The 13,538-nt window shown below is 40.7% G+C and overlaps 1 protein-coding gene across 1 annotated transcript in view; it reads right to left on the bottom strand.

Annotated features, from left to right (window-relative positions):
• Positions 1 to 10,006: 10,006 nt before the first annotated feature.
• The window catches only part of LOC124711584, a 445,273-nt gene continuing 441,741 nt past the window's right edge, over positions 10,007 to 13,538 (bottom strand). Inside the window, exon 4 of the mRNA XM_047241731.1 lies at positions 10,007 to 10,396. Coding sequence (XP_047097687.1) covers positions 10,363 to 10,396 — 34 coding nt within the window. The 3' untranslated portion in view covers positions 10,007 to 10,362. The remainder of the gene's footprint in view (positions 10,397 to 13,538) is intronic.

Genomic DNA, 13,538 nt, shown 5'->3' with positions numbered 1-13,538 from the left:
GGCCTGGTGGAAAAACCCCGAGGAGCACAGAGCGCATAGGAGGAGTGATGAGGAGTAAGTGATAAAGGGAAGGTAAACATTTAAAGCATGACGTAATCTTGAAGTCTGAGAGGTGGCCGTACGGTGCGGCCAGCACGGGTGATAGCAATAGGGGTAGGAGGATTCGGGGAAGACGAAGGAGAGGGGGGGTTACTCTTATATATAAAACATTATTGGAGTTTACATAAGCTGAAATGTCATTTTGTGAAGTGCCCAGAGCCACATTGAAGCACTGTAATAGCTTAATGTCTTTCTGGTCAGATGGCACAGAATTGTTTTGAATTTCAAATAAAAAAAGAAAAGTGTCCACAAGTTGTATTTTTGTAGAGTCCACATCATAGTCACTCAAGTTCACTTGAAACCCTAGTTCATTACTGCTGGCACTCAGAGGCGTGAAGTATAGAAGGCGGGGGGGGGGGGGGGGGGGGGGGGGGGGGGAAGGCCTTGACTTGCAGAGAGTGTTTGATTAGCTTGTGGAGAAGGGAGAGGACAGACCTCTGAAGTTTCCTGCAAAACAAATTCATTATTGTGTATGTCGGTGTTGTTAAGGATCCATGCTGGTTTCAAGTGCTCAATGGACACGACAGATGGTTTGTTCTTAAAGAGGATCGTATAAGTATTGTCAGAGCGTGACAGGACCCGGTATGGGCCAGTGAAGGGTGGAGCAAGGGGTGGACGCACGGCATCTTCTCTAAGCATCACATAGTTACAAGAACTGAGGTGTGGGTGGATGAAAACCGGAGGAGTAGCATGCAATCGAGGTTGCAGGAAACATAACTTGGTGATATGCTGTCGAACCTGTCGTATCAACTCGGGAAGTAGAGGAGGATCATCGAGAAAATCCGCCGGATGTGTGAGATTTTCTCCGTATACCATCTCAGCAAGTGACACTTTAAGGTCTTCTTTGAAAACCGTCCTCAAACCTAAAAGGACCCAGGGGAGTGCCTCAGTCCAAGAGGAAGAATGACACATGAGAGCGACCTTCAGGGTACGGTGCCATCGTTCTATTAGGCCGTTAGATTGCGGGTGATAGGCTGTAGTTCTGAATTTGTTGATACCACACAGTTGACAGTGGTGATTAAACAGTTTAGATTCAAACTGCCTCAACTGGTCTGTGGTAAGTGAAGTAGGGCAACCAAAACGAGAAAGCCAATGGTGGACAAAAGCGTTAGCTACAGTGTCGGCCGTAATGTCCGCGATGGGGATAGCCTCGGCCCAACGTGTGGCATGATCTATCATGGTCAGTAAGTAATGCAAGTTGTTAGATATCAGTAACGGACCGGCGATGTCCAAATGGACATAACGGAATCTACCTGAGGGCACAGTAAATTTGCCTAATGGGGGCTTAGTATGTTTGTGTATTTTGGCTCTCTGGCAAGGTATGCATGCTCTCGCCCACCGATTACAATCTCTTTTTTACATTCGTCCAAACGTATCTCCCTGTAATGAGGCGCGTAGTCGCGCGAATGCTCAGGTGAGTGAGATTGTGGATTGTGTCGGGAACATCTTTCCTAAGAGCTTTGGGACTATAGGACGAGGATGACCTGTTTTAATGTCACAATACAAAGAGCAATCATCATTAGGGAAGGGAAGTAGAGCAATTTGCAATGAAGTATCAGAGTCAGAAAGAAGGTGCTGTATCTCTGGGTCGGATAGCTGGAGCTCGTGTAAGCGGTGAGGATCAATAGCTGTCTTCAGGGAGGACATGTGTGACAGGTAGTCTGCTGCAACATTGTCATTACCCCTGATATATTGAAAGTCTGGAACATATTGTAATACCAGATCCATATGGTGAAACCTTCTGGGTAGTACATCTAATGCCGGTTTGCAGAGAGCCTCAACAAGGGGCTTGTGATCTATGTAAACTGTCACAAGTCGGGCTTCAATATCTGTACGAAAGTACTTTATGGCCTCATAAATGGCGTAACATTCACGATCAAATGAGGACCACTTTCTTTGCATTTCGGTGAGCTTTTTTGAAAAGAAATGCAGGGGTGTAAAACCTGTTGGTAGGGTCTGTTGCAAAACTGCGCCAATGGCATTATCGCTAGCGTCTGTGGTTGTTGTCAGGGAGGCGTCAGGGTGAGAATGAGACAGGGTAATAGCGTTCACCAAGGCATACTTAAGCGAGTCGAAGGCTCGCTGCACGGTCTGATCCCATTCTATGTGTCTGTCACCTGTGGTATTCTTTCCCTTTAAGGCCTCAGTCAGAGGGGCTTGAAGAGATGCCGCATGTGGAATGTGGATCCTAAAAAAATTTACCATTCCAAGGTATCGACGTAACTCTTTATAGGTTTGAGGGAGGGGAAGGTCAAGTATTTGTTGTACTCTATCTGAGGTGGGACGAATGTCCTCATTATTGACCAAATGTCCCAGGAAAATAACCTCTGGCTTCTCCAGTTGGGATTTGTCACGATTAATCTCAACTCCGTGTCGTGCCAATCTATCAAAAACCTGTTGGAGGTGTTGTTTGTGTTCCTTGGCAGTTGTGGAGAAAATAATAATGTCGTCGAGGTAGGCATACCAAAAATTAAGGCCATGTAGAGTGGTGTCAATGAACCTTTGCCAGGTCTGGGGAGCATTCTTCAATCCATAAGGCATAAACAAATATTCATATAGTCCAAAGGGGGTGATGATAGCGGTTTTGGGGATATCTTCTGGGTGCATTGGAATCTGATGGTATGCCTTTTTGCGGTCTATCACAGAGAAAAAATTGGCACCGAACATGGATTGTGAAAAATCTTGGAGGTGTGGTACAGGGTAGTTATCAAGTATTGTTCTGGCGTTCAAACGCTTATAGTCTCCACAGAGTCAAAAGGAATTGTCCTTTTTGGGAACGACATGTATTGGGGAAGCCCACGCACTGTCCGAGGGGCGGACTATACCCAAGTGTAAAAGTTCATCAATACATTCTTTGGCAGCGGTAAGTTTTTTTGCATTGAGGCGTCGGGGGCGAGAACGGACAGGTGGTCCCTCAGTTGTGTTAAGCCTGTGACAGACGCCCGTAGTAATGGCCTTGATTTTGTGAATAGATGTGGCCGAAATACGTGGAGGGACGCAGGAAGGAGCGACGTTATCATGGGTGTGTGGTAAGTATGAAAGGGAACTAACCTGAAATACGTTATCATTGAACGGTAGTTAAGTGAAAGCTGCAGTGTTGTCCGCGGAGCTGCGCTGTGCGACAGTCGGCGGGGTTCCATTGACTATTGTGTTACTGCACAAAGGAATCGTTGCGCGCACATGTGCGGCGTCGCCTGTAACAGCTGTCGCCTCTGTGTTTTGATGTAAGGTGGTCGGTGAAGCGGGGGGTGTGGGATTGCTGGGCGGGTTGCCGTCTTCGCTGTCCGGGTCGTGGTAGGCACTGCTGTGGCTGCGTATAAGCAGCGGTGCGGTATGCAGGTCCCGTGTAGTTTCGTGCGTGTTATTACTTTTAATCTTGACCTCCTCTCTAAACCCGCGCAATTCATCAGTCAGGACATCACAACGTTGAAGCAGCTTTGCATTGTCTTTGGACAATTGGTCGATTTCAAGGCGTTGCGTAACTAAGTTCACAACGGCAGCTTTGACCTCCTCAGATAGAATAGAAACTGTCTCTTTGTCTTGTTGACAGGACGTATTCGAGCTGCATTCTGTCGGCGTGGATGGGGAAAATATCGCCGAAAATTTTTGTTTAAAATCCACTGAGCAACGGGCAGTTGTAATGAAGTTCAAAGAAAAGCTATGAGCAGTTAAGAAGTCCAATCCTAATACTGGGTCCGCAGCTCGTGGTCGTGCGGTAGCGTTTTAGCTTCCCGCGCCTGGCTTCACGGGTTCGATTCCCGGCGGGGTCAGGGATTTTCTCTGCCTCGTGATGACTGGGTGTTGAGTGCTGTCCTTAGGTTGGTTAGGTTTAAGTAGTTCTAAGTTCTAGGGGACTGATAACCATAGATGTTAAAAGTCCCATAGTCCTCAGAGCCATTTTGAACCTAATACTGGCTCATCGATTTCTACTACCGAAAATGTCCATTCATAATTATGTGTATCATCGAAGTAAATGCGAAGTTGCGTTACACCATAAACCTTTAATGAGGAATTGTTGGTTGCTCTGATTTGGTGAGGCGAATGCGTGATTGTAGAAGTGACCATTGAACATGGAATGACGCTCACATTGGCACCAGTGCCCACTAAAAACCATTTCTGAAAAGCTAATCTCGGATATACAAACGTCTGAGAGAATAATTCGGAAGTACTAGCCTGTGATCTGTTAGGCGACTTGACGTCACAGTGCGGACCGGTGCGTGTATAGCGGCCCGCCGTATGTGTTTGGGCGCATTGCACAGGGTGAACGGCAGTTCCTGGCTGTATTACCGTAAACGGAGTGATACCAGCAGAGAGGATAAACTTGCTGATCCTGTGTTGTTACCGGGTGAAGGACGTCACTTGAAGCTGTGGTATGGGATGGTGAAGGACGGTGTGGAATCTGGTGCTCAGCCAGTGTACTCTGTCTGTTGTTTTGGAAATATCGGCCTCTGCCACGCGGGGGAGGCGTAATATCGAGGGGGGCACACGTAGATAACTTTCTTCTGTTGATTATCTTATATGTGACGTCGGCCAGCAATAATTTCACTTGTAGAGGTTCCTGATCGTGTGATAGGAGCTGTAGTTGGATAGCTTGCGGCAGCTTTGCAACCCAGAAAGAAAGTAAAGCTTCATCTGGCATAGTTTTGCTATCGAAGACTGCTCTGATACGTCGCCACAGTCGTGAAGGAGCCGAGTCTTTGAGATGTACATCTTGCAGTATGGATAAAACAGACTTTGTTTTGCCAGTGCGTAACGATTTGCGGGGGCCGCCGGCAGCACGAAGTCCTGTACTCACTCAGCGTGGTCCTCTAGGGCATTAATAAGCGCAATAAATTTAGCATTGTCTGAATCAATGTTTAGAATAAATTTAGCACTGTCTGAATCAATGTTTAGGGCAGTGAATATAGTCTCTGCCAAAATAAACCACGTATGCGGATTGTCCATCGTGAATCTTGGTAATTTAGGAATTTTCTCACTCTTGTGTTGTGGATGTAACGGATTTGATAGCACAGCGGACGGGAGTGGCGGAGTGTTTATGAAGCTGTCACTCGCGGCGTTCGCGGCGGCTGGTTTAAACACGGCTGGCGCGCCAGGCGCAGCCGGGACTGCGGAAATAATCGGTGCGGGACGACTGTCCAACCAGTAATTGTTGTCACTGAAATTTGTACCCATCTGTTTTTGTAGTGGGTCTCGTAGTGGGTGGGGAGAGAATGTGTCCAAAACCGATTTATCAGCAATATATGTGGAGCTCCAAGTGATCTGTAGGCTCGAAAAGTCTGTGAGGTTCATAGTGTTGGGGCACTGTTGCACACTACATGTCACAGGAGGTTGTACATTCGACGCACTGTGAGTCACAAATTTAGGCACAGCACTCATGATTGGTTTGTTATAGACGAACGTAGAAAAAGATTTCATAGCAGGTGACATCACTGACGATGTTGAAAGAGTCCACAACGGCATTGTTGATGACGGAGAAACTCCACGGCGTTGTACTTATCTTCCAATTTTATCCCAGTTGTTGGTGGCGTTGTGCGTGGGAAACCGTGGAAAGACAGTGTAGAGGCACCATTAGTATCATGTTGTATTCCGAAAGGAGCGGAAGGTGAGCGATGTGGAGATGTCGAAGTAAATGGCCACATTGTCGAATCGGACGTATGTTGCGCGTCAGAGGTCACCAGTATGGCGAGTGTTATACTTATAACACAGAAAACACCATTTACTTTCACTATGTAATATTTTTATTGGCACAAGATAAATCAAAACACAGAGAAATAGTTTTCGACAATAATGGTAACAGTCATGACGAATGTCTCACACCAACTAGTCAACAACCAAAGTAAGTAAAACGAAGTACAAAAAAGCAAAGATATTAATATTTTCTGGCAATTCTGCCACAGACTTATATATTCAACTAAGTCCACATAAATCAAGAGGAGTAGTGGACCTAAGATTGAGCCCTGTGGTACTCCATATTTTATTGGTAACTCCCTAGAAAGAAAGGAGTTGTTTCTTGTTTTATTCCATTGTTTGAATTCATACTGAAGTGATACTTTCTGCCAGCGGTTTTTTAGGTATGAATTCGACCAGCTATGTGCTACACATCTTACTCCTCGTCTTTCTAATTTTTCGAGCAGAATGTTATGCTCCAGGACGCCAAAGGCTTTTGATAGAACTAGAAAAATACCTGCAACTAATTTATGTTGATCAAGGGATTTTAAAATGCAGTCTAAGAATTCGAAAATTGCTGTCTGTGTAGATTTAGACTTTCTAAAACCATCTTGTTGTACTGTAAGAGGTGCATATTTATTTATGAAACCTAAAAGCCTGTCATAGAAGAGTTTTTCTAGAATTTTTGAGAAGGAACTTAACTGTGAGATGGGTCGGTAGTTTGATATTTTTTCAGAAGAACCTTTTTTTTTAGCAGTGGTGGAACTTATGCTATTTTAAAAATATCTGGAAATACACCAGTTTTTAAAGAGAGGTTGAAAATATTTGCCAAGGGGTTTGCTATGTGGTGATCACATGCTTTTAATATGAAATCAGGTACTTCATCAAGACCACATGACATTGTATTGCTTAATGATTTAATTTTACTTATAATTTCATTGGGGTTTGTTTCATACACATACATAGAAGCAGTCGAGATCACTAACTTGCTGGAGAAACTTGGGACTGGTCCTTGACAGTGTACTTGAATGAGGTCTTAAGCTAGTGAGGTGAAGTATTCACTGAATTTTTCCACAACTGAATTTGGGTCTGTGACTTTTGGGCCTTCTAGTGTTACTGATACATTCTTTTTCTTTGGCACTGAACTACAAGTTTCTTTCTTTATAACTCTCCACGTGGATCACATTTTGTTAGATGAGTTTCTTATCAAATTGTCATTCCACATAATTTTTGCCTCTTTGACTACTCTACCATAGATTCTTTTGTAGGCTTTTGAATAATCTGTGAATTCTTGGGTTATTCTATATTTCTCACAAGAGTACTACAGAAATCTGTTTCTATCACTGGAAATTTGTATGCCCTTAGTTACCCATTGCTTATTATTGTTACATTTTACTGTGTTTACTACTTTTGGAAATGCTACATTAAAGTAATGAAGAAAGATGCTCTGAAAACTCATGTACATGCTATCAACATTGTTATGAGTGGCGATGCTTTCCCAGTTTTCCTTCGCTAGTAAGAGATTAAAAATTCTGATGTTATCTTTAGAAAAGGTTCTTTTTTCAACTACTTTTCCGGAACTGCTACTACTTGTTGGCATTTCTATACACAGCAGCTCTGCCTCATGATCACTATAACCCATGCTCAGTACTCTGCTAGTGAATCTGTAAGTTGTTTCTGAGATGAATATTTGGTCAATAATGGAATTTGTCCATTCTGTTAATCTTGTTGGACTTTGTATTGTGAGGATCATATTGAATGTGTTGGTCATATTTATCTAAGTATCTCTGGTGCTGCTGTCTTTTGAAAAATCAATATTGAAATACCCACAAAGCACTATCTTCATATTTAGTGTACTGATCTTGTTCAGCAGAACCTCTAGTTTATTCATGAAGACTGACAGGTTTCCACTTGGTGCTCTATATATGTTAATAACTATGAAATTAAGCTCTGGCAGTTTGGTAATGGAAAGTTCAAAGTCTTTTTCAATTGAGTCAATATCACTTTTACTGACATCATAGAACTTTATTTATGAGTTGTCCAATTCCAACAGTGACTCATTGATATTATAGTCATAGGATACTACATTTTTTTCATTTTATGAAGTGCAAAATTTTACATTTCTGAATGTGTGTATGGCCCTTTACACCACTGACAACTTTATACAACAGTTTGATAGCTTCAAAGTGTATTGTAGATTATTGTGTTCAGACGCCTGTAGTTTCTGCCCTTACATAGTATGTGAAACTAAAATGGTGTGAATTTTAAAATAGGTATTAGATTTAAAATAGTTGCTAATCAAACCATCAGACTTACAAGACTAAATACATTATATAGCCTGTAACCAATGTATGCTTTATTATTATGTTTTATGATAGTGTCTCCTTATTTATCAGAAATTCCTTTTCTTGACATATTTGTGTATTCATATATGATTGTCACATGCAGAGATATGTTCATTAGTTCTGCTTTTGTGTTAGTCTTGTTTTGATATGCCACCATGACACAAAAATTGTGCTGGATGTAGGTAGAGTATGCAGTTATTAGTCATTGTGTGCTACTCCTTTGTATATACTATTAAAATACTGTAATACTGTAATCCTGAAAGTGAATTCTTTGCTGAAATTGCCTTATTTTCAGATGTTAATAAAGGAATTTTGCCTTTTGATTGGCATGATAAATAGTGTGTGTCTGTGTGTGTGGGGGGGGGGGGGGGTGCGATTCTGATGGTGGTGATATGATGTTCATTGCTTTTATACAATATTAAATCTAACATTTGCTTCCATATGAAGTTTTCTCCTTTTTGTGTACCATATTGTATACTTCTTTAGAAAGTGTTTTGTTTATATCATTCTACAAAATTATCAGAGAATGAACAAATGATAATAATAATAATAGTAAAATATTATTATTATTATTCTTACAAGCTTGTACATATTTAAAATTCCTGTGAAGTAATTTATTTTATTCAGCTTTTTGGAAATGTTTGCACTTTATATTGAATTAACACTTGCTGAAAAACTTATGATACATGTTCGGCTGTATATTAAAGAAATAATAAACGAGGTGGGGTAAAGATCTTTATTCCAAAATGAAACTAACTCACAGAAATCATGACATGTACATATATTTTATTGACATTTAGCTTATAATACAATGTAAATTGACGTTTTATTAGAATAAATTGGTGCATCTATACATTTCTGGCAAAGGTGGAAATATATCAGGTAGAACCTAGCTCTGAGATATAAATGTGAAATATGAATTTATTATTTTTAATGTCAATTAGTATATTGGATAAGGAGGACTAAATAAAACATGTGATTTTATGTTTTTGTATCTTCTTTAATAACTAACACAGACCCTCATGATCAAAGTAATTGACAAATCTACCAAGAAAAGCTATAAACCATTGTAGCAAGAACTGAGGACTCATAGCAGCTGTAAATACTTGCACTTGCACAGTGAAAATTAACATCACTTCTGTGAAGATAACACAACGTTATGAATTATCCATCATTGTCAACTAGGTCTGTAATTTTCTATGATGTTTAATAATGGTCTTTTAAAATACTGTTTTTTGTAAGTTTATTGTGAAACATTCTTTTTTAAAATGTATTTTTGTAAATGATCTTCATATTTCGTTTATTTTAAAGTTATTTGTGACTGCCTATGAACAGTGCAATTTGTAAATATTTTTGCGTTTTAGAGAATAAAACAGACTGTTTGCTGGATTGAGGCAATTGAGTATTCCCACTCACTGAAAAATAACTTCCGGGTGAAACTCGGCAGTCTAAGTAATTTATTTATGTTTGTGGGTTGGATTGTATTTGAATAAAAATGTTTGTTGGTATTTTGTAAGGAAAATGGACTTAAAAATGTTGTCTTAACAGTAAAATCATTTACTGTAATTATAATGGTTAGGAAACTGATTAGATGCAAGATACAATGACTGAACAAAATAGTTTGAGGACAGAGCACACAGAGGAAGTATCGAGAAGTGGGCACGCATATTAGAGTGGTGATTAACACTGTTCAACTGTAAAACTTCTTTTCTTCGTCATAATGTGTACTTGCCCAGACTTAATTTTTGAGTTTCAGTCAAGTCCGGGTGGGGTAGAACATGCTGCAGTGGAGCAGCAGTCACTTAATGTGCCTGCCCAACACTTCGTCTCTGTAGTGAGCATTTATTAACTTTCATTTGGGATTTTCCTTAATGGTATAAGATAAGAAATATGAGTACATACTGACAGTGCCACACATGAGACATATATTTTTTCACCCATAACATTCATGCAATAATATCACAAATACACTTAGAATCAAAACTTGCTTACTTACTAAAATTTTGTTCTGAACAGGAAATGGAACTGAGCTGCTCTCCTTTAAGCACTAACAACTGAGTCATCCAAACTAAAAGCTTTAATCTGTCAGTACCTCTTTCGTACTTTCCAAGTTCATTCTGGACATATAGAATGAATTATAGGCAGCGCATGAAAGTTTCATACTGATAGTGAATTACTTATTCTTATCAGATAATGAAGACAAGTAATTAGAAGATGCAGTGAAGTGTTGATCCTCTGCTGATTTTATGGTTTATTCATCTTCTGGTCGGAAAAGGTACTGGTCCCTGAAAATAGATAAATTAAATAGTACTGTAACATCTGAAATATCTCTGTGGTCTCAGTAGACAGTTAGTGTTTAAAAAGATGTTGCGTGTTTACTGACATAATTTTGGCAAGAGTCTTCTTAGGAACAGGATGAAAGCACGTTTTGCTGTTCTCTATGGGATCATAGATATTTGTTCAGTGATAATGACAAAGATGTTAGCATTCCTTGGTGTTTAAATAGTAATTCCTATTGTATTTTTCAGAAACTGCAAAAACATGTCTAGTATCATCTTTTCAAAAGTCCTCATTACTGAATGACTTCTTTCTTAGTCTGTTACTTTGGCTTCCCATTAACTTCTGCCAGGGAAACTCACTTTCTTGAATATATAACATTTGTTCTTGTCAGATACTTTACTTTCCCTTTCAATTTTTAACCAAGATTAATTTAAAAATTTGCTAAATTTATGCGAAATTGCATGATATTTTTAATCAGCAGTACTGTTGACGAGTGTGACTCTCTTATTGGTTTTGTTCAATCTTTGAAAGAGGCGCAATATATAATTGTTTATTGGCAGCTACCTTACTTGCATATCTTGTAAAAATTGGTAAGAAGAGGAATTGTGCATGATGAAATATTTTTATTTCAAAACAAAGAGCACTGTGCAAATACGAAGAGAGTCAATTTCATAGGTGTTTCACAGTGGCATTTTTTACAGTTTTGGTCATGCAAGCACTATTGTTTCAAAAGGTTCTAGCTGCTCTACTGATTCTGATATTCTGAAAGAAATGATCAATAAAATTTTATCGTGGTAAGAAACCATCACATAAGAGTCCTGATATTGTTGAACTGGTGTATATCTCCTGTGAATGGGTACATATAATTGAGAATGAGCATCTGCATATGAAAAATATGAGTTTGTGATGGGCACTGTGTTTGTTATTAGCAGAGCATGTTTGTAAAAGTTGTATTATATTATTACATACTAGACACAAAACCACAGTCAGAGTCAAAGACCGGTTAAGCAGAAAGTGCTCCATAGAAGTAAACTGATAACCTTTTAGATAGTGAGAAAAGTGATGAAGATTCCATTGTGAGAGTCTCCTTATACCAACATGCTTGACAGTTTTGATAAGGATAAATCTGTGACTGGTTGCACAGTAGTACATGACCATTTATGTATTTAGTTGAAGCAGAAGTGAGTGATGAAAGCAGTGAGCAAAAAAATAGTTCACATCTATTCATGTATCAGCCTTTAAGATAACAAACATGACAAACTAGGCTTCAAAACAGTTTTATTGGAACAAAGACGTTACCTGTGCTGTAAATGTGTATTATGAATAGTTAAAACAAATTTTATCTCAAGAAATGATAAATTTTAAATCTTGCTGAGTCAGTGATCAAACACAGTGGAAATTATGTTGAAAACTAAATTTTTCTATTCACAGAAACTCCTTTTTGCTTTTTAGTATCCATATCATTGCTCTGGGTGTATGCATTTGTCTGCCTGTGTGACTGTGCATGTACTGAAGCTGGATAGTGTAATATCTCAAAAGTTGATATGGACATGTATTTAAGCTACACAGAGTGTGATGACTCGAAAGTTGGTGATATCTCTGTGCTATTTATGTTTGTGTCACATGTGCCAATCAACTACAGGAAATCCCACAGGGGGGTCAACACTCTGGCGGGTTTTTGCTTGGTTACCAGAGGGTACCAGTCTTTGCAGTATCTTTTCCCTTCCATGCTGCATGTATATCCTCTTGCTATTCTTTTTCCCCTCCCTTGGGGAATATGTCTGAGGTGTTATTGGGAATGTTCCACATTGTCTGTCACTGATGTAAGAACAGTCTCACCACCGTTTTTTGCTCCCTTTTCGTTTCTTTGTTTCCCTTCTCCTCTTGTTCCTCTGCTTTGGTGTTTGAGGATCCTCTCTTTCTTCTTCCTCCCTTTGTGCTCCTGAAGGCTAACCCCTGTGTCTGATCCATAACAGGTGACTGGGTAATGCGTAATACCCAGCCCCGGGTTGACATATAGGGTTTGCACGTACCCCCCTGGTACAAGTCAGGCCCAGGGAGGGGCGATTGCCTGAGCTGCAACCCTCCTAAATTGCCGATTGGTTCCTCTGTTGGGTGTTCGGGAGGTGTGAACAATCACCTAAGGCAGGTGCGCACCCTTGTGAAGGGAGTCCCCAGTTGGTAGGAGCACCATTGGAGACACTGGCAATCATGGGGGATTTTCTCACAATGAGCCAATCATCTTCACAATCAATGCCTACGAAACATAAACGTAATGAGGCTTCCCGCTGCACCACGGTTCCTTCTAGTCTCACGTATTTGGGGGGGGGGGGGGGGGGAGATAATGAAATGACCATATGGCATTGTTGGCTGGGAGGCCCCATTCAGGGGAGATCAGCTGCCATATTGCAAGTCCTTTATAGCTTACACCACATTGGTGACTTGCAAGTCAATGATGATGAAGGTTACACAACACCCACTCCCCTGCCATGAATCGAACCCAGGCCTCCTGCGTCCTAGGTGGTAACACTACAGAGGCATACACACATACTGAAGATGGTCAGTCCTTCGCCATGGTAAATCCATTTATTATTCAGAAAAGTGTTGATGCAATTGCTGACCCTGTGAAATCCTGCTCTCGTTTACGGAATGGCACTTTGCTTTTGGGGACTATTTCTGATTCTCAGGGACAACAACTGCTTGCTGCCTTGCTTCTCCATGGCTACCCTGTTCGTGTCAAGGCCCATATAACTTTGAATTATTCCCATGGTGTTATTTACACTAGGCTGTTCGATGGTCCAACCAAGGCTGAAGTTCAATCTTACTTCTCTGCTCAGGGTGTCATTGCCATCCATCGGGTGATGAAAAAGGTAGATTCCTCCTTAGTGCCCACCCACACTCTTTTTCTCACCTTTGGTAGAAAGGTGCTTCTGTCCAAGATCAAAGCAGGCTATGAAATTATCACAGTCCGACCACAAATTCCGAACCCAATGCACAGTATCATCATATCAACCACACTAGAACATCTTGTCAACACCCAGCTAAATGGGTAACCTGTGGTAGGGATGCACATGAGGGTGATTGTCTGCCTCCTTCTCCCAGCTGTATCAACTGCAGTGGTGGCCATGCTGCTGCCTCTCGGGATTT

This window comes from Schistocerca piceifrons, chromosome 8 (genome assembly GCF_021461385.2).
Source record: "Schistocerca piceifrons isolate TAMUIC-IGC-003096 chromosome 8, iqSchPice1.1, whole genome shotgun sequence".
NCBI lineage: Eukaryota > Metazoa > Arthropoda > Insecta > Orthoptera > Acrididae > Schistocerca > Schistocerca piceifrons.
Note: the sequence above shows the minus strand (reverse complement) of the source record. Positions and strands in the feature narration are given on the sequence as shown.